The sequence below is a fragment of the Neltuma alba genome, unplaced genomic scaffold, assembly GCF_004799145.2.
Source record: "Neltuma alba isolate B1F8T4 unplaced genomic scaffold, ASM479914v2 tig00013384_pilon, whole genome shotgun sequence".
Taxonomy (NCBI): Eukaryota; Viridiplantae; Streptophyta; class Magnoliopsida; order Fabales; family Fabaceae; genus Neltuma; species Neltuma alba.
The window spans coordinates 27172-54080 of NW_021637645.1; the positions used below are offsets into that span (position 1 = coordinate 27172).

General features: G+C 33.1%; 4 protein-coding genes across 6 annotated transcripts; 3 read left to right on the forward strand and 1 right to left on the reverse strand.

Annotated features, from left to right (window-relative positions):
• The first annotated feature begins 1968 nt into the window (after positions 1-1968).
• On the forward strand, positions 1969-5217 carry LOC114736914 (metacaspase-1-like). The gene is made up of 7 exons (XM_028924795.1): positions 1969-2274; positions 2413-2608; positions 3216-3546; positions 4039-4156; positions 4260-4442; positions 5003-5066; positions 5189-5217. Exons 1-6 carry the CDS (start codon positions 1969-1971, stop codon positions 5060-5062), a joined length of 1194 nt encoding a protein of 397 aa, XP_028780628.1. The 3' UTR covers positions 5063-5066; positions 5189-5217.
• A 2233-nt stretch (positions 5218-7450) lies between these two features.
• Positions 7451-9934, forward strand: LOC114736909 (metacaspase-3-like). 3 transcript variants are annotated; one of them, XM_028924792.1, is made up of 5 exons: positions 7451-7994; positions 8374-8710; positions 8872-8992; positions 9093-9293; positions 9830-9934. In XM_028924792.1, exons 1-5 carry the CDS (start codon positions 7550-7552, stop codon positions 9866-9868), a joined length of 1143 nt encoding a protein of 380 aa, XP_028780625.1. In that variant the 5' UTR covers positions 7451-7549; the 3' UTR covers positions 9869-9934. The 3 variants fall into 3 exon arrangements, with proteins under 3 accessions (XP_028780625.1, XP_028780624.1, XP_028780626.1); XM_028924791.1 differs by having other exon boundaries at positions 9544-9883; XM_028924793.1 differs by lacking the exon at positions 9830-9934 and having other exon boundaries at positions 8872-8996; positions 9093-9207.
• A 3821-nt stretch (positions 9935-13755) lies between these two features.
• On the reverse strand, positions 13756-14175 carry LOC114736915 (uncharacterized). Its single transcript, XM_028924796.1, has one exon. The coding sequence runs from the start codon at positions 14173-14175 to the stop codon at positions 13756-13758; it is 420 nt and encodes a 139-aa protein (XP_028780629.1).
• Positions 14176-19503: 5328 nt separating this feature from the next.
• LOC114736916 (metacaspase-3-like) lies at positions 19504-22877 on the forward strand. The gene is made up of 4 exons (XM_028924798.1): positions 19504-19897; positions 21313-21646; positions 22358-22478; positions 22668-22877. The coding sequence occupies exons 1-4, from the start codon at positions 19504-19506 to the stop codon at positions 22875-22877; spliced, it is 1059 nt and encodes a 352-aa protein (XP_028780631.1).
• Positions 22878-26909: the final 4032 nt, after the last annotated feature.

Consider the following 26909-nt stretch of genomic DNA (forward strand, 5'->3'; position numbering starts at 1 on the left):
GTATATGAGTACTCCCTCTTATTTTTAATATAAGACTTATTTTGTAATATGATTTACATAACAAAATATGTTTTACATGAACGACTAGAGGAATAATAAATATTATATACCTTATTATTTGCCATTATATTTGTAACTTCGTATTTTATAATATTAACGTAGGCATTTTATTTATATAATATTTGATATTTGATACTATTAGATTACATTTGACCATTGTGGAGCCTAGGTAGCTCTCCCAGACAAATATGTGCACACCTTTTCTCTTGAATAAACATTAAAAGAGATCATATTTCATTTTTCATTATTAAAAGTTATGGTTAATACAATTTTTGGTTCTTCAAATTTGTTATCATTTTCATTTTAATCTTTCAAATTTCAAATCATAGGTTTTAGTTCCTTAAATCTCCTTTAATTTAAAATATTGATCTTCATAATTTAATAAAAATCTAGAACATTTTGTTTTTTGAGAGACCAAAACTTACAATTTGAAACTTAAGGAACCAAAATCAAAATAAGAATAAACTTGAAGGAGCAAAGATTATATTAATTCTAAAAGTTATTATACTTCAATTAATAATAGTGCAACTTATATTTGACAAAATGTGAGTTCGAACCCAAGGTTTTTTATGCGTTTTCTTTGAGATAACATTAAAAGAATTTTTTTCCAATAAAAATAAAAATGGCATAACAGATTTACGGAGGTTGAAACAATTTACACTATAAATTAGATTATATATTTAGAAGTGAGGGTATAATATATTTTTAGATGAAACCAATTTGTAATCTTAAGGAAATAAAAATAATTAACAGTATGAATATGATGACTTTAATTTCTATTAAAATTTACAAGTCTTATGCTAAGAACATATTTTATACATTTCAAATAAAAAAGAAGATATCTAGAAGTGTTCTGATTAGTTTTTCAAAACTAATTTTGCAGCTTTCCGGATGAACAGATAAGTATGTGAAAACAGAATATTAAACATTTTAGTTAATTAATCAACCAAACAATCTCAGTATATGGAAGAATCCGCGTCCTGGGGTACGTTCGGTAAGCTGTCATGCAGTCATGCACAAGGTGACACAATATTCCGAGTAGAATTTCTTGCTCGCCGAACTCCGTAAGTCGCAAATTGATGACTGAACCACGAGTTAAATTACCTCAGCCAGACGTTTGATCTCGGTGAGAATCGCAATCATGAATCCCGATGATTATCTTGAAGCTTTTAGGTCTTTATGTTCAAGAAGCCAACGATGCCAATCAAGCTACGCTATGGGAAGAAGAAGAAACAAGAAAGAAAAAGGAATACCGATGACAAATTAGTAAATTACACTTTCAGCGACCAAAGAAATCAAAAGTTGAGGGCATCTGGTTCTAGCTGCTTTGTTGGGCGAATCAAGAAAAGCATATCTTAGCTTAACGCGCAAATGAGATGCGTCTTTGATCGACGCAATTTTCCACTTGTTTCATATGAATTAGGTCTTTTCAGTGAATCTCGGCGTTTGTGGCCAGCTTTGCACTTCAGGATTGACTAAATTGTACTCCGACCTATCAAATTCAGCACCCTACATTTGCCTCAAGAGTGCGGTTTGATTCTATATCTACCATAATTTCCGATATCCCATTAATCTTTTTTCTGTGTTACTGTAACCATTTTAGAGTTTTTTCAGATTTTGTTTATAACGCAATTCTCTTGTTATTGATCGCATTCCCTGGGAAGTATTTATATGATTTCGCTTCGAATGTGCTTTCCTCAAAAGACACTTGTTACGTCTGGGATAAACTTCTTCGAGCGTGTGCCCCTTGATTTTGAAGTTATTAGTTGGCAATAGCTTTCAACCTTTCTATAGGCTACTGCCTGCCATCATAACAAATGAATTCACAACGGTGAAAGTGGTTTATGTGGTTTCATTTCATCATATGCATTTTGGTCTACTCTCCCTCAGAAAATTACACAGAAAACTATGGATGCTAAACCAAAATGCGGAACCTGCAGAAGGGGTATCTTGTTTCCCACAAGTACAACTGTATATCGTTGCCGTAAGTGCCAGACGATTATTTGTTCACGTCCAAATGAGCAAGCAAAGATTAACTGCTCAGGCTGTGGGGGAGAATTTATAGTTCCCATAAAGACTACTGCATACCGATGCTCCATCTGCCAAGCTGTTACTACGACTTCAGGGCACGGGCAATGGAGCTCTGATAGTCCAATTCCCGGCCAAAAGCTAAAACTTGGTTCTATATTGTTCAAACATAATCGGCCTGACAAGGTGATGTATTGAATTCTTTACATAACAGTATTTTAATTTGAGAGTATCGAGATTATTGAATTGTCTTCAGAAGGTTTTTCTCGAGCATTTTACTTTGCTACTGCATAACGGGGTTAACAGACATATGCTAATATGCAGAGTCATCAGTTGTCATCATCTTCAACAGGGTCCTCCACCTTGTCTAGCAGATGTAACAAGCGAGCAGTGCTCTGCGGAGTTACCTACAAGAAAAGGAGATACAAGCTCAAGGGAACCATTAATGATGTTATGAACATGAGAGAGATGCTGGTTAAAATATTTGATTTCCCTAAAGAGAGCATACGTATCCTCACAGGTGTCTCTTGAAACCTTTTAGCTGATGATACTATCTTGCGTGCTCTTAACTGTTAACTAAGATTTAACTTTTCTGCTCGAGTATACGCAACTTCTCTGAACCCGTAATATGTTAAAATGTCCTCAAAAGTTTGTCTTTTGAGCAAAAGCCAATGAATAGCTTGATAAATAAACCTTTACTTTTCCCTTAAGACTTTTATTTGGGAATAAGACAATATGAACTGAACTCCGAATCACTGGGTTATTAAAGACTCTGAGATAGCATCAAGATCTACTGCTCAAAAACTACGTAAAACCTCATATGTAGTTTACTATAATCTCGAACTTCGATAATCCACGGTAAGGTATCTTTGATAAAATTTTGAAGATGAAGAGATTAATATCAGTTTGTTTCTCAAAGCTTTGAAGTAATCTAAATGTAATTGTCGTTGAAGCAATTTTTTGGGTAGTATTATTGATGCAAATTTGTCATTTACCAGGGTTCTTTCCCCCTTAGCATCTGATATCTCGTGTCTCATAACTAAATGCTCAACTTTTCCCTTGTTTAATATTGCAAATACTGATATAAAGATGAATATCTTTCCAAAATTAAATAAACCAAATTGCAGAAGAAGAGAAAGATCAACGTTTAGTTCCAACGAAGAAGAACATATTAGAGTCCTTAAAGTGGCTTGTGGAGGGCTGCCGACCAGGAGACTCACTGGTCTTTTACTTCTCAGGACATGGGTTACAACAGCCTGATTTGAAGGAAGATGAGCTTGATGGGTTCGATGAAACTCTTTGTCCAGTTGATTTTGTCCGAGAAGGCATGATCATTGACAATGAATTGAACTCTATCCTTGTTTGGCCCCTAAAGAATGGCGTCACACTTCATGCTATTGTTGACGCTTGTCATAGTGGCACAATACTTGATCTTGCCTATGTCTATAAACTAGAGAAGTAAGTCCATTTTGGGTATTTTCTCTGTTCGTTCTGTTTCCAAGCAACCCAACTTCGACTTCCTTGAAGTCAAAATCATCAATCTCTACACCATGACTGTTTCAGATCAAACGCTTGGTATACCTCAGGCTTGAAATTTTGTTACGGATCTGGCTCTTAACTACTTCATTATAAAGGCTCTAACATTAGAATATTTCAATTCAAATGCCCAAGCTACTAAATTGAAGCCCTTAACTTATAATATTTAAAGTTAATACAATCTTTAGTTCCTCAAGTTTCAAATTATAGATTCTGATATCAAGTTTTTTTTCCTTCCCCCATTTAGCTTCTATAATTTAGTAAAAACTTGGATCATTTTGTGTCTTGAGGGACCAAAACTTATGGTTTGGAACTTGAAGGACTAAAACCAAAATGAGAACAAAATTAAGGGACCAAAAATTATATTAACCTTATATTTATTATAATCTGATAACATTTCTTAGCTGCTTGCAGCCATGAGTGGGAGGACAACAAACCACCTGCAAAAGTGCCTATGAGAAAACATACAAGTGGTGGTCTAGCCATTTCTTTCAGCGCTTGTGAAGATAATCAGATTGCTGTTGATACAACGGTAAAATTCTTTTTTCTTTTTCTCCCCCCCCCCCCCCCCAAATTTTCCCCTTACAATGCAATGTGGATGCTTATTCAATACGAGCTTTGACCAACTTATGCAGGCTTTTAGAAAGGGAATGCATGGTGTTATGACATATCTTTTTATAAAAGCAATCAAAGAAAACCCAGATATAACATATGGAGGGATCCTAGAGAAGGTCCAAGAGGGAATTGCAGTGGTTAATCAAAAGAGCTGTAATCCCAGAATATTTCGTCGTCGTCGTCACCGGCATTATATTTCTCAGGTTGGTTTCTTTCCCGTTCATTGATGGTACGAGTGGGAGAATTTATCCCAAGATACTGTTGAGCGGGTGATTCTCTGACTTTTTCACTAGTAGGTGATGATGGCTACTTCGCTAGCAAAACATCTCCTTTGTAAATATAACTGTCGTCATATGGCCCTTGCCGATAAGCTTAAGCTTCCTGGTAGGGTGATAAATATCGAACATAATCTTTAAAACCCCATGCCATGTGAGTAGAACATGGTTCTTCCCAATTGTGAGATTCTGTCCAGCATGAAATAACCAAACATACAACTCTCAAGCAAGCAGGGGCTTTCTGCATATTCGCAGAGCTTTGTCCTGTCAAGTTTTCTTGGGCCAGAGGTTTCTCTTTTCAATTTCTTAAGCACAGAATCTGATTATATAGTTCATCAATGGTAATGAAAGCAGCATTGGGTTAACTCCTAAACAATATTAAGAATATCGTGTAACCGTTTTTTCTCCATTCATTTTCTCCTTCTAAATCATAATTAGCATGTCATGATTTATATTAACGTGAATTGAATTTACGTGGAAATTTTCAGGATGCTATTCTATCATCATCTGAAAAATTTGATGTTTTTAAGAGGACATTCGCATTATGAGCTGGTAAGGTGGAAATAACAATCTTGTCCGTACAACTTTTACTCATGATGTTTCCTTCTAGTAGAAGGAGCTCTTGTTTTGTACAATCAAGCTGAGACAATATTTTTTTTTTTTTAGTTTCTCAGTGCAGGGGTTTGCAAACATGGAGTTCTGAAAATAGATCTTGAGATCATGAATGGGGGAACCAGAAATTGAAGCATAAACTGGGTACTTACTCTCACACTTTCAAGTAAACACTTTCAAGAGCGCGAGGGAAAAATGGAGAAATTCACGAAGAGGAAAAATTTTTTTAGAATACTTAACAGGACATCTCTGTCACTTCTTGACTCAATATTCCTTCCGTTCATCTGTACCACCCATGCCATGAATGTTACATATGATTTCATGATGTTTTGCTTTTGTCATACACCTAACTCAATAATTGGATAAATATATATCATGTTCAGTTTAAACGAGAGACAAAACTTTATAAAATATTTTGTCATTCCCCAATAGAAAAAACATTTTGTAGAGAGTTTTCCTGAAGAACTAATCATGTAATGTAAGTCGTGAAACATATTTTTATGTTGGGTGTTTATCTGTAGCAGACATTCTAAAAATATAAATGAGTTGTATCCTTCAATAAGCAAAGCATCTTTGGTTTCCAGAATTAAGAATCTGGTTCCTGCTTCCTTTGTAATGAGAGAGTAAATCAAGGACAGAAACACTTGTTTTAGTTGGAATTGCCATGCTATGAATGGTCTCTACAAATTTACAAATTTTTCACAATATTCTTCCCCATGAGGACGCAGTTTCCATGAAGTGTGAATTTGTGCCTAGCAGCAGCCACTTATGTGTCCTGTAGCATTGCATCTTCGTGAGAATTAGAACTCTGGTTATAGTTTAATTCTTCATAAATGTTATAATAAACCCATTGTTTAATAGACATAACATAATTTTGTTCTATATCAAGTTTTAGGTAGAATTTTTGTCTTGTCAAAATAATTTAGTCTTGCAGAGATTTTCTGTAATAATTGTTGGCCTAATTTGGTTTTATGATCACCATGTCCAGTCATAGGGATGCAGACGTGGAATTGCATATGCAAAAACTGTGTCATATGAGACATTGCAAAGACACAACTTCGATATAAAGTGATAATTCTTTGGTTAGGTGATGTTTAATTAAGACATGTCAGGATGCATAATACGTCTTTACAAACTAACATGCGTAATGGATGAAGTGACGATTCTTTGGTTAGGTCGTGTTTAATTGAGACATGTCAGCTTACACACTACTACACAGACTAACATGCCTAATGGCATAGTGTACTTTTCATAACGTGTAAATTTGCAATTTTCAGTCTAATCTATTCCTTTTCTCGTTGTGACATAATGTAGGTTGGGCAATAAACAATCGAAGATGTACAAACACGATCCCCCCTCCCCCCCGGGGGAACAAACAAAAAGAAGAAGAAGAAGAAGTCTTAGCAATTGAAATCTAATTGAACAGAATGCATAATTATTCCCCGCGCCTTAACAATTGACATCTAATTGTGCATAATGCATATTAATTAACTGGCCCCAGGTAAAATAATCACTCTAAAATGACTCCAACAAGATGTTTTCTGTTCTGGACATTGACCTATCACATAGCTCAAGCAATGAGCATTTGAATAATTCTTGAGACAGAGTAGCAGATAATCAGTATGGACATATTTCCCTCGATTTCCTCAACTAATTAGGAATTTAGTTCAAAAGCATGTGATTCTGTAAAAGGACTCGCATGAATGATGAAACCTCTAAACACTTCGTTTACCCTGACCAATGCATTCAATTTCAGAAGTGTTCTAGATTTCAAGGTGAAGAATGCAATGCAGAGAAGAGGGGTCGAAGTTGACAATTTTATCAAGATAACATCCACTTCCTCCTATTTCCAATTTGTTACTCTACCTTTTCTTTAATATCATTGCAGCACCTGAAAGCATGACAATCTTCTAGTTCTCGAAACATTGTGCAGATATTATTTTATTAGCCTGAAAGGATGATGTTGGAATGAAATCATATTCTCTGATTACTGAAGTGAGACAAAAAAATCTCAGATTGAAAATGACACAATATTCGGAGGATTGCACTAGTATTTTTGTCCAGATAAATCATTGGCCAACGGTTCACAGCCGATTATGAGTCAAAGTTTTTAAATTTATAATCATATTAGAAAGCTAGAAATCACGGATTGCTTATTTTGCGGTTCATGTTTTTATTCTTTGTCTACTGTTATATACATTGAAATTGGCAGCAACAAGAAAGTCAAGATATTCTATCTCCACTATAAAAAGCTAGTGGAATCTGATTCTATACATGGCTCTCCAATCCCCAGAACAGATAAGAATAAATTTTCATAGAGGTACCTCTAATGAGAAGTCTCCTATGGTTTCACGTTTTCTAAAACCTTTCCTTCTTTTATTTGCCTCACCACTCTTAAAAAGAATACAAAAGTAAACCAGACCATGGCAGAGAGAAAAGAAAGGTGCGGCCACTGCGGAAGACTACTGCTAGTGGCACCAGAGGTTCACACCTTCAAGTGTGCAGTGTGCCATGGCATCACTCGGATTGGTCAAGCCAGCAATACACTGAGTCTGGTTTATAACTCTATGTCTCATGCTGCAAACAGGTTAAGAGGGTTCATAAATACTATGATCACTGGTTCATTTAACAGCAATGTAGGCTATGGGATACCTAATTATGGCTATTATCCTCAGCCTCAGCTATTAAGGCCACCAGCTCCGTTGGTTCCTGCCTCTGCATATGGTTCAAAGAGAGCATTGCTGTGTGGAATTTGCTACCATGGACGAAGTTACAGGCTTAAAGGTTCTCTAAATGATGTTAAGTTCATGAGATATTTTCTTATCAACCAGTTTGGATTCCCTGGCGACTCCATTCTTATGCTCACGGGTAATAATTTCATCTCAGTTAACAGTTGCCTAGCTGTTACAGTGGGTCTAACTCAGTGTAAATTATTTATAATGTTCAATTAGTCCTATGAAATTGTCTTAATTAGAAAAGTCCACGTGTCAGTCGGGTTGGCTTATTTATACGTATCATGGCATAGCACTATGACAGTGGTTCCCCCCCCCCCCCCTCTAAAGTATGAAGCAAATACAAATGTACACTGTGATATCTAAATTTAGCCAAATGAAAAATTCGGGGATAAAACCTGTTTCGAAATGACAAGAAAGAAAATGGCAATGAGGTACTGGTCTAATTTGAATCATTAGGTCTCAGTTTGTTTCGCTCTACACTAATTTCGAACATTCAAAAAACCTATCTTCAGATGATAAGGAGGAGAAAAACCCACTGAAAATCCCGACCAAAAAGAACATTCAAACAGCAATGCGTTGGCTGGTCGAGGGTTGCAGGCCAGGGGACTCACTGGTGTTCCACTTCTCAGGGCATGGCACACAAGAAGTGGACCATAACATGGACGAGATAGACGGTTACGATGAAGCACTATTACCAGTTGATTATGAGCTCAATGGGATGATTATTGATGATGAGATCAATGCAACGATAGTCAGGCCACTGCCTCGTGGTGCAAAACTTCATGCCATTGTTGACGCATGCCACAGTGGGACCATTCTTGATCTACCTTTTGTGTGCAAAATGAGCAGGTTAGTTGTAGAAAGTCTTGTTTTCTGAAACCTCCTGTTCTTATTGTGAATTAAGTTCTTGACGTAGGACATGATGGAGAATAAATGAAAAGGAACAAAAATTTTCACAGTACATCAGTTTGATATGTTAATACATTAATGCTTCCTTTTTGATCCGTAAGGGAAGGGTTTTACACCTGGGAAGATCATACACAGCCGAGGGCTGATTATAAAGGTACAAGAGGAGGGCTTGCAATTTGTATATCAGCTTGCGATGATGCAGGATCCTCTGCAGATACATCAGTTCGTATAATTCATTTCTCATTCTTTTGACTTTCATGTGAATTGATCAAAGGTGTTTGTGAGCATCATGGACTTATGTGGGGTTGCCTGTTTTTGGTAGGCCTTTGGTGGAAAGGTTGTTACTGGTGCCTTGACTTATAGTTTCATACAGGCAGTGCAAAATGAACCTGGATTAACCTATAGTCGCTTGTTAACTGCCATTCGTGCTGCAATCAGAGGAGCTAAAATTGGTATAGTTGCCCTAAATGGTCCCATCATTTCACTGCTAAATAAAATGCTAGGCATGGATCGCATCAGACAGGTATTGCATATCTAATATCTATAATATCCATGCTATCACTATCCATAAAAAAGTATTGCCCATCTGCAAACAACCGTTTTAATAAAAAATTAAATTTCCTTTTTTATTCATTTTATTCATTCAATCTTGTGCTAGTGCCATCACTTGGTCTATCTGTACATATATGAATATATATCAGTTCGTAATATTGGATAATTCACCATGATATGTGAGGTTGACGCTACAGAAGGTTTTGAATTGGGCTTTACAGGATGCACAACTATCCTCTTCTGAGAGGTTTGACATACATACACAGCGGTTTGTGCTATGACTTGGTTTCCTCACATCATTGCTCTTATAAGCAATTAAGAGTTCATTCTCAAGTTGAATGAAAAGAACGATATTAATTTTCAGAAAATCTTGGAGAAGTTGTTGGCCTTTCAATAGTGGAAATTGTAGTCCACATTTAGTTACATTTTAACTTTGATGGAAATTAATTTGTCTGCTGCATTTTTATATCATGTTAATGGCAAATGTCTTTACCAATCTATGTGTAGACCGCATCCATATTTGACATGCGTTGGATACTTAGATAGTAGCATTTTGGATTCTCTCTTGAGCTTTCTCTCCGGTCGTCTCTGTATACAAGTAAAATTCTGCTCCCTCCATTTCAATTTATAGAGCTTTTTTTTTTTTTTTTTTCCTTTTGTGTGGAGTAATTTCATATTTTATAGCATAAGATGTTTTAGAAAAAAATGATTCATTAATGACCTTGTTCCAAAACACCTGCATTAATTAAGTGTGAGTTAATTAGGGATTAGTATTAAATGAAAGTCATTTTTGAAAGTTTGCATTCTTTATAAAAATTAAGATTTCTAACTATATTTTCTTGGTATTCACAATTTATTTCAGAAACATCTTATAAATTGAAAGGGAAGAAGTAATAAATTTGAGACTATAAAACATGGTTACTGTAAAGTATTAATATTTTGCATTACTTTGAAGCAGCCAGAGAGGAAGGTAGAAAAATGATGGGAGAGAATCCGAAGACTTTTCTTTTCAATAAAAAGACAAATATTGTTAAGATAAAAAGATTATAATATAGAGTTAATATACAGCTAATAATCTAAACTAGAAAAGAAAACGGAAGAATTACTCATCATAATAGAAATCGTAGTAAAAGATTTTAGCATGGTAAGAAAATCATCCTAAATTGGAAGAAGGGAGCATCCAAACAGTTTATAGCACGTGAATTCTAAAAGTGTACAACTGTACACAAGCAAGAAAGGAATAACGTGAGAGTCCATTTTATTATCGGGCACTTTTTTAAAAAAATATTCTTAAGGTGCACTAACACTATCTTCTTGTCTTGTTTGGTATACATGAAGAAAAATATTTTTTTTGAAAAAGTATTTTTTAGTCTCTGTTTTAAAAATAATATACATAATTTTTTTTAAATAATAAAGATTGGTATAATTCATAATGATGAAACTCACTCAATTAAGTTTTTACCTAAAAAAATAAAAATGAATAGAAATTAATTATTAAATAAAAATTATAAATATATAATAAATATAATTGACAAGAACGGGAAAAATAATTTATTCGCTTTCCATGATGTCAAAATGGACCTGATCCAGCATCAATATCACTCCCTCTAATCTCAATAAAAGAGTAAGATAACTAATTTATGGATGTTAAAAGATTAGTTAAATTTGTTATTTGTAATAATATGTGTTGATTTCTCTATAATATTTTATTCTAATCATGTTCTTTGTAACTACCCTTACATTAAAAATCCCTTACAACATGCAAATTAGTGTGGATATTCTGGAAAAAAATTATAAATTTAGAAGACAAAATAAATTAATGTCTTATATTTGAAATGAAAGCAACCTATTATTAAGTACAGAAGGTAGTATGGTTTTTGCCCTCGGAGCATAGAAGCAAATTCAACCAACTATAATTTTGCACCCAACCAAATGATGGAGGATCCATAATTTCATAGCTCATACTTCTCAACTATAATCTGATATTCACGTTAAGGGTATTTGAGATCCCTCAAAGTACTTAAAAGGGTATTTTCATACCAGCCAAAACAAAATTATTCTCATCTACTTATCTTTAATTTTATAAAATTATTTCTAAAAAACTAATCTAAACAGTACCTAAATCGATGAGAAGATGTAGAGCTTGGGTCCTATTCGAGCAGACATTAAAATTGCTCTTCCTAGAGAAGCTTATTTAAACCACGTTGAAAGAGCTATGTTCAACTGTGACTCTACAATCCTCAATTTGATGGGTATTATTGTCAGATACATATCAAAGGAAGAAGGGCAGACTTAGACTGGGACAGATTTGGGTTATCTCAGAATCCTTCTTTCTCTTTTTCTTCTTAGAATCTCATCTCCACCATTAAATCAAATAATAGATGGTTCAGATTTAATATTTTAAAAAGCAGATATCCATCTTCTCTTTCCTATTTATGTAATGTTATAATAATAGTTTTATAAAATATGAAATCCGAACTATTTATTATTTGATCCAAAGGTGGAGATTAGATTCTGAGAAGAAAAAAGAAAAGAAGGATTGTGAGAGGATCAAGACCCGACTGGGACTGCTCTAGAGAAGCAAACATCGTTTGAAGCTCCTTTTTTTTTAAAAAATGTTTTGATTTGGTTTTTTGGGGATTGATGATCAAAATTAGTAAGAACAAGGGATAGTTAATCCCATCAAGAAAACAAGTCCAATGCCTATAAAGTTCTCAGTCATTATTATTGCTACCAACAATCTCGGATGATATTAAAAAAGCATATTATTATTTTAAGGACATTTCATTTAGTTTCGCCTATTCATACTTGCAGAAAGTCACTAGAAGCATAATCATACGACAAAAAAAGGCTTATGGTTGAGGGAAAATTGATGATGCAGATTGATAAGCATCCAATGGCTCCGATTCGTGATCCGAGCCATTTTTCAGACACGTGTCGCCCTTTTGTCCATCAAGTTATTTACTCCTTAATTATGACTTGACAATGATTAACAATTTTGGAACCTCCTTACTCCCTCAGAACTTAAAATTTAAGATTCTTTGAAGAGAATTTGCTTCCTCCAAAACATAAGATGCTCTTCGAATTTGTCTAGGACACTAATTGAGTTTTTCTATTTTTACTTCTACTGTGATCCGTGGCGCCCTCTCAAGTCCCTTGATTTATGGGTGGTTATGGGTAGTTTCTGTTCCTCTTTTTTGAGACTTCAAGCAGTGTTCAGTTTGGTAGTGTTGCAGCTGGTTCGAGTTGGGACTTAAGCTTTGATTAGTCTTTAAAATACTGACCCTTTTTTTGGCCTGTGTGTTAATAGTTTTTGTTTCAGATGTTGTGGCGTCAGTGTGTTTTTGGGCTTTGCTCGTATTAGCCACATGTGATTGGTCGGCCTTTCCTCCATAATCTTTCTACATAGTTTGAACAAATTTGTCTTTTAATAACAAACGGGGGTTGGTCTAAGTGGTAAGCGGTTTGGTACCGCTTAAGTGAGGTCTCGAGTTCGACCCTCAGTATATGCAAAAATTTCTGTTGGGAGACTCACCCACTACAGCCAGATACGTAACGCGGGTCAGATCTAGATGTAGTCGGAGCAAAGCTCCGGTGAATTGGGTGGGCAATAAAAAAAATTGTCTTTTAATAAAAAAATATACTACCCTTAGTTTTTAATACAAGAACTAATTAACTAATTTGACTAGATTAAGAAAATTAGTTATATTAGTTATTTGTAATAAATTAGTATTATCTTTTCTAAAGTATTCTTGCTAATCAAGTGTATTGGTTAGAGTTACTATTATTACAAGGACTAATTTGGAGAAAAAAATGATAAATATGAAAGATAAAGTGGATTGATATTTTATATTTAGAATTAAAATAAAAGTCAAGCAAACTCTTATTTTAAAGACGGAGGTAGTAATATCAAAATAAATATGAAAGAGAAGCTACAGTCTTGTAGTCCAAATGACGTCAGGCACATTCATTAGGGCATTTTTAAGTATAATGTGGGTCTAGATCTTCTCAAAATCAATTTTCCTTAGTTTTTTCTCATACTCTCATCTTTACCATTGGATCAAATAATAGATGGTTCAGATTTAATATTTTAAAAAGTAGATGTCCACTTTCTCTCTCCTATTTATGCAGTGTTATAATAATAGTTTTATAAAGTATGAAATTTGAACAATTCATTATTTAATCTAAAGGTGGAGATAGGATTCTAAGAAGAAAATGAGAAAAAAGGATTATGAGAATATCTCCTCTCATAATGTTGTGAGTTTTAACCCTTTATGGAGCATAGGCAATGGGTGTAGGAGTTATGATAAAAAAAAAATAAAAGAGAAATTATATAATAGTCCTTTGGCCCTGTTTATAGGGCAGAAAGAGAAGTTTTTTTTTTTGGTGACAAGTGAGGCAATCGCCTAGAAAACAAAAAGAGACAAAGAAGACTATCTAAAACATCCTATTCCTATCAAGTCAGCTTGCAGGTCCTCCCCGACTTCCTCCGGAGGTTGAATCCAGTTTGTCCTTAGTGAAGCTTGTTGTCTACTCAGTTTGGCAAGTCTATCAGCCCTCCTGTTCCCTTCTCTCTGGATGTGTAGAAATCTAACCGTCCAATCCCTTCCTAATAGTTCTTTGATTTTCCGTGATAGCAGATAGTTCCCACTTATTCTCGCCCTTGTATTCAGCTCATCTATCAAATTCGCGTCATCTCCTTCTATTTCTACCTTTTTAAATCCCAGCTCCAAGCATAGCTTCATCCCTTCCAGGATCCCCCAAGCTTCTGCTTCCAATATATTTTCTGCACTTAATTGTATTGAAAAGCCCTTGACAAACTCCTTGTATCTCCCCTTATTACCCCTCCACATCCTACTTCACCACCCCTTGTAACCATTCCATTAGTGTTGACTTTACGCCAGCCATTAGGAGGTGGTTTCCAAGCGACATAGTTTATGTCCTCCTCTCTCCTTTGTATAGTATCTCTATCCCATCTGCTCATGTAGTTTTCATGATATTGCTTGATAGTTCTATCCGCATTGCATGGTATTGCCCTTTCCTGGTCATGAAGTATGAGATTTCTCCATCTCCATATTGCCCAACATCCTGTAGCAAAAATCTCAGGCCAGTATAATCTTTCCCTCTTCCTCGCTTGATCATCATGTTGTTCTCTATCCATGCTTTCCATGACTCACCTGATCATTTTTCGTTAAGAGTTTTCTCCATATTTCCTTCACCCAAGGGCAGTTTCTTAAGGCATGTGATTTATCCTCTTCTTGGTTGTTGTAGATCAAGCAGATCGCTGAGTTACCATCCCATTTCTTTATAAGACTGCGTGTCAGAAGTCTTTTATGGCCCATCATCCATATGAATGTTTTAACTCCCTCAGGTACTCTTAATTTCCAAAGATTCCCCCACCATTTACTCCCTTCTCCCCTTTGACTTCCTTTTAGCCGCCGGTAGGCGTTTTTAGTAGAGAAATTTCCATCTCCTATCAAGCTCCACTTGATCCTGTCTTCTTCTCCCTCCCTATTGTAAGGTGGGATTGCTTGTGTTATTTTCTCTAAAACTGCTTGTGGTAGCCATTGTTCTAGCTCCCTCACGTTCCAGCTGGCTTCTTCATCTAATAAGTCTTTAACTCTCAGGTCCTTGTTTATACTCTGATCTGGTGGGATTAGATTAATGAGTCTGCTTTCTCCTTGTACCCATTTATCTAACCAGACTCTTGTTCTAGCTCCATTTCGGATGTCCATGCTAGTCAGATCTTGAAAGCACTTTGACATCTTAGCTAGCTCTCTCCATAGTCTTGAATCATGGCTCTTCGTAATCATCCTCCCTTGTTTATCTTCCCTCCCTCATACTTTGCTGTGAGAACTCGTACCCAGAGTTCATTTGGTGTAGTTCTGATTCTCCATAGTAATTTGAGAAGGAAAGCTTCATTTATGCATTTGAGTGACTTGATGTCCACCCCCCGCTCTCCTTTGGGCTCCAGAGCATGTTCCACGCTAATAGATGCCATCTTTTGCTTCCTTCTTACTCTCCCCATATAAATTTCCTCCGTTCCTACTCTAAGGTGTTTGGCACCCCCTATGGAATTTGCTTATGCTGCATGGGAAACAGTGCCACGGAATTAGTCATTGACTTCACTAGCGTCATCCGCCCTGCTAGCGACAAGCCATCAGTTTTCCATCTATTCAACCTTTTCTTCATTTCCCCCCCACTGTTTTATACTTTCTCGTTTCCTCCTGTGGTGGATTATATCTGCTCCTAGGTATCTTCCTAAATCATCAACTTGCTTAAATCTGCACTTGTCGCATATGTTTTTTCTCACCCTCTGTTGTACATTTGGAGAGAAATAAATTTGGGTCTTCTCGCTGCTCACTGTGTATCCTGAGTTGGTGCTAAATACCTGTAAACAATTTAAAATAATTTCAATTTGGTCAGTATTAGCCTCGGCAAAGAGCACGGGGTCATCAGTAAACATCATGTGTGATATATTTGGGGCTTTTTGGCCAACTCTCAGTCCTCTCCACTGTTTTCCTCTCACTCTATCTAGTATAAGGTGTGTGAGTTTTTCCATGCTGAGTACAAACAAGTAAGGGGAGATAGGATCTTCTTGTCTAGTCGCTCTTGTAGGTTGAAAACTCTCCAATTTTTCCCTGTGCCAAGAATCTTTGTAGAGGTTGTTGTAACACATCATAATTCTATGTCTCATCTCTATAGGACAGTTTAACTCACATAGCACATTCTCTAGGAAGTTCCACCTCATCCTGTCATAGGCTTTCTCTAGGTCTACCTTAATTGCCATATAGCTTTTTTTTACTTCTATTTATAGGGCACTAAGAAAATTTTTTTTATGGAGGTATAATTTTAACTTTCGTTTATTATTGTGTTAACTTTGTTATTATGATGTACTGTAATATATATTAAATAAAGATAAAGATAAAAAGTTGTTAAATTTTAAATGAGAGTTAATAAAGTTTAAGGTTTTTATTGGTCTATATGAATTTGTTGGAAATGACTTATAAATAGGACCAGATGAATATGTTAAGAAAAATCTAATGCATTAGAGGGAGAGTTTGGCGGTTTGAAAGGAGGAGGTGCGAAAAAATATTGTGATCTAGCATAACTTTAATTAACGAGTAAAAGTGACAATTTCACTTATTTCGATCCATGATATAAGATCAAGTTAGCTAAATTATGAATATTAAAAAAATTAATTTAATTGGTTATGTATGGTTATTAGGTAAAAAGTGTGTAGCAATCACTTCTAAAATTTGACTAGGACATCAAATACTACCTCCAATCCTTAATATAAAATTTAATCGACTAATTTAGATAGATTAAGAAAATTAGTTAAGTTAGCTATTTATAATAAATATGTATTATCTTTCCTAAAATGCTCTTACTAATCATGTGTTTTATTTAAAACTACCATTTGATAGAACTTTTAATATGTGTAACTATTATAAAGATCACTTTAAAACAATGAACAAATATTAAAGACAAATTAGATTGGAATCTTATACTTAGGACTAGATTAAAAATCAGATTAACTCTTATATTAAGGATCAAAGGTAGTATGAGAAATATAAAAAAGAGACAAGGCTGTGAAATTACTTAGGGTGTTAGGGGAAAGGTATTAAGTAGGAGAAAAACATTATGTCTTGTAGTTTTGGTGTAATTAAAGGTATCATCAAGTTACTTTGGCTAGAAACATTTAATATTAAAATCATCCTAACAAGTACATTTCCCAAGATTTGAATTGGTGTTATCCTTTTTAAAGAGTGAGACCGTTTATCACCTTAACTAACAGTTGTTGATATTAACGTCTTATATTTAGTGATGGGAGTAATATATATGCATGAAATTTTCATTACCTGTATTTAAGATATATTTTTATACAAAATTTAACTTTTCGATTTTTCAATTTTTAAAACTCTAATCTTGTTGACAAATGATAATACTAAAATTTTAAATGTTTGCAAAATTTATGAAACCCTGATATATACAATATATTTTTTTTTCAAAATAACAATAATTGTTATAAAAAATATTATTCAATATTAACGATATTAAGGTTAAATGATATTTTAAAATTAAAAAAATTAAATTAAAAAATTATATAAAATTAAAAGATTAAACGTATAAAAATCTTTCGATAAAGTAACAGTAATATTCCCAAGAAAAGAAGCCTGGTCGGTGTTGGAATTCTCTTTTTTTGACCAGAAGTCGGCGTTGGAATTCTCAAACCAACCTTATCAGAAACAAATAATTATGCGTGACATGTTTCCATCATTTCAGGTACCAATCGATCGATATCTCAAAAGCTTTGTTAAGATACGATTAATTATTTTGGTCCCGTCTTGTCAAGTTGGATTATGCCATCTAATGAAGCCCCTTTTTCTTTACTTGGTAGAGGTATAAAGCTTTTTTTAATGATAGTTTTAATTATTTCTCCATTTGCCATATTCGAATCTAATGTCTTGTTTTATGAAAAATGCACATGAAATGAGAAATTGTCTCAAGAAAAAAATGTCCATAATAACACAAACCGACACGTGTTAACTTTCAACTTTATGATTATATTTTAGATTGAACACAATATTCTTATGTATCTATTTTATATGTTAGGCGTAACTGGTGTATTCGGCAGCTCCCTGAACACAATATTCTTATGTATCTATTTTATATGTTAGGCGTAACTGGTGTATTCGGCAGCTCCCTCTTCAGTGCTATGCACGGTTCCTTGTGAACTTGATCCTATTGGGCCAGCTAATTGCCAAGTGAAACATTTAAGTAATGGTTATATATATAGATAATTCCTATTTCTTAAAAATGGCCCATCAAATATATGTTTATGTTTGATATGAGAATTCTAATGAAGGAACCTGTCACAGTGCTGACCAATATGGAGCGATTAAAACTTAACGGTCTCGATTTAATAAAATTTTATTTTGTGTTTTTGGTAAATTATTATTTTGATAGATCTAAAATTTAAAATAAAAATGATTTCATATTTTCAAAAATATTTTTAAATTTTGACTATTAAATTTAGTTTTAAATGGTTTAGGTATTGTAATATTGAAACCAAATCCATTTACATAATACTACTAATGTTGCGTAAGCTGCATGGCGTAGCCAAAAAGATGCGCAAGATTGAAGAATATTTTTTATAACAATTATTGTTAAAAGATTCTTCTTAACTAACATTAATAGATTCCTTCTCGTCCTACATAGGAAAGAACACTCCATAATAATGGAAGAATGTTCTTTTCCATGTGGACATATAAAACATTTCCTTTCTTGATACTATTTTTTTTAATGATAACTGAAAATCATAAATCAAAACAAAAAAACAAACTTAGCAAACAAGACCTGCTTTCTTTATTGATACTTCTAACCGTGGTGTCATTTGATTAGGGAAGTGTTTGGAACACTCCAAAAGTACCTTTAAAAAGTATATTTTTTGTAAATTGAGGCAAATTTTTTCATATATTTACTTTATGTACCATAAAATTATTTTTAAAACCATAGTTTGATTTCCATCCAAACACTCCCTTTTTTTCACCCAAGCACCCCTTAAATTTTAATTTTTTTTCATCTGCTTTGAAATATCGAAAAATATATAGAATAATAAATACCATGACATTGCTATTCATAATTCAAATTAAAGAATAAATACTCCACTAGTCTTAAATATAAGACCTATTTTGTAGTGCAATCAAAATGAGTCTTATATTTAGGACCGGAGGAGTATTAAAAGGATGTTTTGATTTTTTTTATTTATTTTTCAGAATGCATAACTAAACATACATATTCAAACACATTTTTTTAAATTAATTTTGCATCTTTCAAAACAAAAGCTGTTTTAAAAATAGGAAATCAAACCACCCCACAGTAGCACGGAATGTTAGTTAACATATATAGGCCTGAAGCCTGACCAATGACCAATAATATATATACCATTCCTACATTCTAATATGAATTTTTCCATTTCTTTGGTTCTCTTATCAGAATCCAATTCTGTCTCCACTAAGCATATGTAGAAGCTAAGTAGATATGATTCTAAAGTATGCCTTCAGCTTTCCATGCACCTTAAATACTCCTCAATCTAGTCGTCCCAAATCACACACAACTCATCTTCAACCTCTCCGTTAAGCTCTAGTCTCACCCATTTTCTTCCTCAATCTTCGAAAATGGCAGCCATCTCACAAAGATCCTGCTGTGCATGTGGTGCACCTCCAGGAGTGCCACATTATTGCCCAGCCAACAACAACCGGGTCGTCGTCTATGGGTTTAGAGCCCCGCCGGCTCTGTCTAATAAACACGGAGCTCCGAACCGTGTGTACCACCAGCAACTGCCCTGCAGGCCAGCCGTGGCGGCAGTGAGGCCGCGGCCACAACCACAGCCACCACTCATGGGTGGTGAGTGTTACTATTGCGGCGGTAACAAGAGGGCGTTGTTATGTGGTATTACTTATGGGAGTGGACCTCATCCACTTGAGGGCTCAGTGAATGACGTCCTCTTCATGAAAGAATTCCTCATTCAAAACCTAGGATTTCACCCTCACTCCATCGTCCTTCTCAGAGGTATAGAAAATCAAAATCACATCCTTCATGAATAGCTACATGTATATGCACACACCTATACATACACATACACACCTACTTTCTCAGTGATAAATATAACATCTATTTAACTAATTTGGATAGATTAAAAAAGCTAAATAAATTAGTTACTTATGATATAATGATATGATCTTTTTAAAATACCTTCGTATAACATTATACTCCCTCCGCTCCTTTTTATAGGAATAATCTTTCTCATAATGATATCTCTAAATATAAAAAATAAATCCTATTTGTTTGAAATTTTAAACTAGCTAGTCTTCAGATTTTTACCTCCATCAAATATATATGTCATTCTGTGATAAGTTTTCACGCATTATCTTTTATGTACTTTTTTTACAAACAAGGGTATAATTGAAAAAAAAATGTCTTATACAATTATTACTATTAACTAAATTTAACTAACATTTTAAATTGTATAATTTTGATAATTGTTCATTATAAGAAGGAAAGAATGGAGTATTATATATATATATATATATATATATTAGTGATAGGTTGTACATTGAAGTTTTATATTTAAAGTTAAATTCAACCATCCATAACTAATTCCTATGCTAGAGACTGAAGGAAGTATACGTCTCCATCTTCTAAGGGTTAAGAAGTGTACTGAAGATCACACAACATGCATTTTTTTTTTATTAGTTGATACTATCTCCAGTTCTTAGCATAAAATCTAGTTGACTAATTTGAGTAGATTAAAAAAAATTAGTTAAGTTAGTTATTTGTAATAAACAAGTGTCGTCTTCTTAAAATATCCTTACTCATCAAATATATTAGCTACAACTACTATTACTACAAGAATTACTTTAAGAAAAACTAGATAAATATAAGAGACAAATTAGATTGAGGTCTTATATTTAGGATCAAAATAAAAATTAAACCACCTCTTATATTAAAGACCGACAGTAGTACTATTGTTATTGGTCTTTATAATTTGATTAAATTTTTGTTTTAGTCTTTTTACTTTCAAATTGTTGTTTTTTTTATGCCTATCGTTTCATAAAGATTTATTTTGAGTGTAACGGTGTTAACCTTTACTTGACCTGGATAAGTATAGGGATCAATTAAAAACAAAATTCATTAAAAATACAAAGACTAAAAACAAAACTTGTTAAAAGTACATGAATTAAAATTAGTTTTAATTTTGATATGTAATCTTGTTAACTCCAAACAAGTGCTTATAAAACTATAAGGAAAAAAAATATAACAAGGATCAAAGTCAAATTTTGATCAAATTGTAAGGATCAACATTGATATATTAACAATTATCCCCCCCCCCGGGTTCCTAAAACTCTATATTGCGGTGAGAATATTCTTAAAATCAACACATTTATGATTTTAATCCGACAAAACTGAGTAATAATGTGGTGCAGACGATATGTATAACAACCCAAAGACAATCCCGACAAAAGCCAACATAATAGAAGCCATGAGGTTGCTGGTGAGGGGTTGCAGGGAAGGAGACTCCCTGGTGTTTCACTACTCAGGACATGGATCCAATGTGGTGGACGACGACGGCGATGAGGTCGACGGCTACGACGAAGCAATATGCCCTGTGGATTACGAGAAGGCAGGCAAAATACTGGACGACACCATCAACGACATCCTCGTTAAGCCTCTCCCTCGTGGCACCAAACTTCACGCCATTATTGATTCTTGCAAAAGTGGCACTGTTCTTGATTTGCCATTCATGTGCCGGATGAACAGGTTCGTACGTTACTCATCTGTTTCATTCATGTTCATGTAATTATGATTCATGTAATACATCGATGCGAACGAACTAGTATTTTATTTACATGACATGATAGCATACTCCTTCTTATCCTTCATATAAAAGCAATTGAATTAATTTAGGTAAATTAATAAGTTAATTATAATAAATGTAACGTGATCTTCCCAAAATATTCCTATATAACACTAGATTATATTTTTTTAGTCATTAATATAAGACCTACTTATTGAGTTAATTTTGATCCTAAGTGTAAAATTCACTTCTTATATTTATCAATTTTTCTTAAATTACCTTTATGGATACTCCGTTAAGACCTCAACTGTAATCAAGTAAGAGAGAGAATGGGGATATTAAGGAAGATAACTATAGTACTTTAGAAAAAAAACATATCATATTTTTTATAATTAACTAACTTACCTAACTTTCTTAATTTAATCAAATTATAAATAAGTCTTATGTTGAAGATCAGAGAAGTATATCTATTTATAAGTTAGGTGAATTAATTTAAGAAAAAATGATAAATACGGAAGAGAAAAAGTAAATTAAGATGTTATATATATTTATGATTAAATCCAACCATTAACTAACTTTTATATTAAAAATAGGTGGAAGTACATTCTCTGTTTGTATGTTTGTTCTCGTGTGTGTGTGTGTGTGTGTTAATGATGTTTGGTTTGTGAAAGCAGGTTACGTGAATACATGTGGGAAAATCAAATGAGAGGGAGAGGGCATTGTAAAGGAACAAATGGAGGGACTGCCATTTGCATATCTGCCTGTGATGACGATGGATCCGCTGGGGATACCTCGGTGACGATAATTGATTATTATTATTATTATTTTATATTCTATACGCTTTAAAAAGATTAAATTTGGATCATCCAGATTTCGATACTCTTCACAAGCACCGAAACCACTTTAGTGTAGTTATATGTATGTTAGGTAGGAATTAAGGAATCAATATTAAAGTTTATTAATTGTTTGTTGCTGGTGAAATAGGCATTTGGAACGGGTGGTGGAGCCTTGACTCACAGTTTCATCAAAGCCATGAGAAACCAATTAGCCACTACTGGTGGATTGAGTTATGGACACTTGCTTCACTCAATGCGATCCATAATCCTCCAAGCTAAGCAACCCTTTGCCTTAAACTCTTATCACCAACAATTCCACATCAACCATCGCCAGCACTATTCTAATGTAAGACCTTAATCTATGTTATGGATCATTAAAATCATATATAGCCTTAGCGAATATATATTTTATCTATAATACTTATTATTTCTTTTCAAATTTATCTAACTTATCAACTATAATATATAATTTAGTGTGATATAAGAATATTTTAGGGAGATCACGTTGTATCAATCTGATTGGTGACTCTATATATAGGAGGAGATGCTAAATGAGGATTTTGTCTTGATTTGATTTGCAGGAGCCACAGCTTTCGTCTTCTGAGACGTTTCAACTCCATTCAAAGTCAGTTGTAATATGAACCCATCCATCAACTTCAAATAGTGAAGCCCTCATCGCGTCTCATAAAGCAACAACATTAATACCAACTTGTGAGATATATATATATGTATTGTAGAAGTGTTGACAAAAGAAAAAAAAGGGGTATGAGTTCAGAGTGCATGTTTGCAAATAATGTACTGTGTGGCCAAATCATGCAACCACTATTGTAATATAAAGAGCTTGTTTGTGCATAAAATTTGAGAGATATCAATTATGCATCGATCAATCCATCTTCATCTATCAACTTCAATCATCAACCAATCAACCAACTTTACTCTTAAAATCTTGTAACGCAGGTGAAGTGAAAAATGGGTTGGTTGGGATCTAGCAATCAATGTAAATGAATATTTTTTTAGAAAGAATTACAATGAGGTTCTAAAAAAAAATAATTATGAAAAAGTTATGATAACAACTTAAATAGCATGTAATAATAAGTTTTAAAGTAATAAATGACAACTTTTAAGACTTGTTTTATAATTATTTTTTTCTTGAGACCTGATTGTAATTCTTCCTATTTTTTAGAGCCATTAATTACACATTATTAATGATTATATTATTCTCTTCGTAAACTACATAAACGTTTTCATCAATTTCCTTTTTGTAGCCAGTATCTTTTTATTTGTTTGTATTTGACTGCTTAAGCAATCATATATACTACTATTTGCATCCGTGATCTTAGGAAATATACACAGAAAAGGGATAGGAAGAACACATGGAAGAAACGGAATATTTCAAGTGCCATCGTTTTCTATCAAATATTGTTTATTATTTGATCTTGTGCTGATGATTTGTTGAAATAATAAATATGAATATTTATGATTCCTTTTCTATATTTCCCGATAGCTCAAAATGCTTATGTTTTTTGTTTCCAGATATTTGACTTCAAGGTTCTTCTACTTTTTGTCATTTTTGATTGGTTCGTCAATTGCCCGGTTATTTGATTTTATTTCAGTTAAGTCTTTGTTTTGGTTTTTATCTTGGAATTTCTTTCATTAATTTTCTACCGGAGTTATAGTTAAAGACAGACATTTATCTTTGTCATAAATTTATCTTTTTTTATGTAAACTAAATACGTATAATGATATTTTTTGTTAAAAAATTGATTAGTTTAGTAATAGTAAATAAAATATCATTAATTAATATTATAAAAAAGAAAGAAACTTTTGTGGATGCTATCCATGGAAGCAAAACTCAGCCTCAAATGGCTGAATTTCTTTTATTGCTCCTCACATATTTGAAGAAATTTTGCTGAGACTAGAAGCTGAAAGCCTATTTAGATGCGCTTTGGTTTGTAGCTAGGGACTGGAATGAGCTTATTGCTACTCATGATTTCATATCCTGTAGGTCAAATCGAATTGTTAATTACAGAAACCAAATCCTGCTTATTATTAAAGCTAATTGTCGCTTCAAAAGAAGTTTTGAACGCAGATTTACTCATTTTCCATGGTGCCAATGAGTAACCTATACTCTCCACTGTACTGGGATAACGATCAATTCAATTTTTTTCGCTCAATAGAGAGTCCTACCATTGGTGCTTTTAAAGGCACAAGAGTAACGGGTTACTATACCTGGCCAATAGACTACCTTTCAAATTTATTCTTTGAAACTCAACTGTTCGAATGTTTGGTTTCAATAATAGCAGGAATGACTCTAAAGTTGTCAACTTTTTTATATCATAGTCATTATGACCATATTGATTCTGTTTGGGTTTTCTTTATTGAAGAGGCTTGGTCTTTTTTATAAAATAACATTCACTTATGTCTAAGTCACTAACTACAAAATAAATAATTGATTAAGATAAAATGAATAATTAAAATTAAAATAAAAATAAGAGAAAGTCCTAAATATTTGCATAGAAAAAAATAAAAACCAAGCAGCTAAAAATTAATAATATCAACATGACTATTATCTTCATCCTCATCCTCATCACTATCATCAAGATCAACAATATTTGATTATTTTTCACTACAAATGGGCTCTTTTTTAGTGATAAAAATATCAAGATTTTGGTCTTCATCACTTTTATCTAAAATAAAATTATGCAACACCTACGGGTATAAATGAGAGCTTGAATATTTGTTAGAATAAGAGAATTTTTTATATTTTGTTCAGACATGTGAATTTATGGTAAAAGAAGATTCACTAGCTCCTATAGTGATTATAATGCTAAGAATATCAATTACCATCTTTGAAAGAATTAAAAATTGATTTTAGTTGTTCTTCTACTAGTTCAAGACATCTAATTCTTATTAATTATCTAGTTTAAGTATTAGTTCTTTTAAATAATTTTTTATTTCAGACTTGTTCATAAAAGACTGATCCATAATTATACAAATATTTTGATAATAATTAAAAAAAAACGCAGGTTCAAAAGGGCTAACCTTGAACCTTAATGGGCTAGTTTTTTTATTTTTGAGCCCTAACAGACTAATCCTTTGAAGCCCAACGAAGATCGATACTACAGTATATAAGTTTGAATATGGTTCAAAGGATCCATTAGATGTAATTTTTTGCTATTTAATTTTCATATGATATTAATTAATTAGATTAACTTAAATATGCCAAAGATATTATTTTATTTTATGTCAAAGTCTATATATCATGCATATTGATTAATTTTTATAAAATTTGAAGATCCATCGTATTAATTATTGTCCCCTAATCGTCATCATACAATTACAATATGAAAATATAAAATTGTTGTATTCTTTGTATATAATTTTTTCCTACATCTTGGATGTACTGTTTCATTTTGTACAATTTTCTAAAAGAATTATAAAATTATATATAATCTATTATTTTATTTCTAAGTCATAAAATTATTATAAAAAATATTAATTATCAAAAGAATTTACAGAAAATAGAGTTTAATCAAGCATATAAATTATACATATTATTAATTATTTAAAACCTTAGCGGCCCGCTGTTTTGAGGATAACTTTCCCCCTGGATAGACAAGGACAAACATATACCAATTTGATAATATTTCAGGAAGGAATCTCAGAAGAAATTAGAAACACACGTCTCCACCCATTTGCTACTGAATATATCTCCAAATTAAAAGCCAAATGTATGCAAGCAATACCACTAATACCCATTGATTTTTCAAATTCTTTACGCATCTTTTGGTTTCCTCAGCTACGTATAGAATCCTATTCGCTACTCAAAATGTCACCAATAAATATTAAACTAATCGCAATAAAGGGAGAACCACTATGGGATTCTAAGCAAGAATACAATCACAAAATAATAAAATTCCATAATAAGTGTCACTTATATTGAGGTCTTATGCTCCACTTCTTTTCTAACGTGGCCCTCTGTAATGTTCCTCTTTGTAATCTCCTAATTCACTTCCCCTATTTTTTTTTCTTTTTATTATTGAATTTTATATAAAATAAGTGATATTTTACAGCAATAAAATGATGCAGTTTTAAATTTTATATGATTTTTTAATGATATAAAATTATGCAAATTTTATTTCTTTTCTTTAAAAATTGTAAAAATTTAAAATTACATAATTTTATTGTCAAAAGGTAGCTTTAGAAAAGCACATAATTGGCACATTAGAGGCCTCAAGTCCAATTCTACTATAAAGAGATCCAATAACCAGAGATATATACAAACATACATATATATATATATATATATATATATATATATTCCCTCTCCACCTTCAAATTAATAAATACGAGTGCATCTGATTCTGATACATGCGTACCTCACCATATA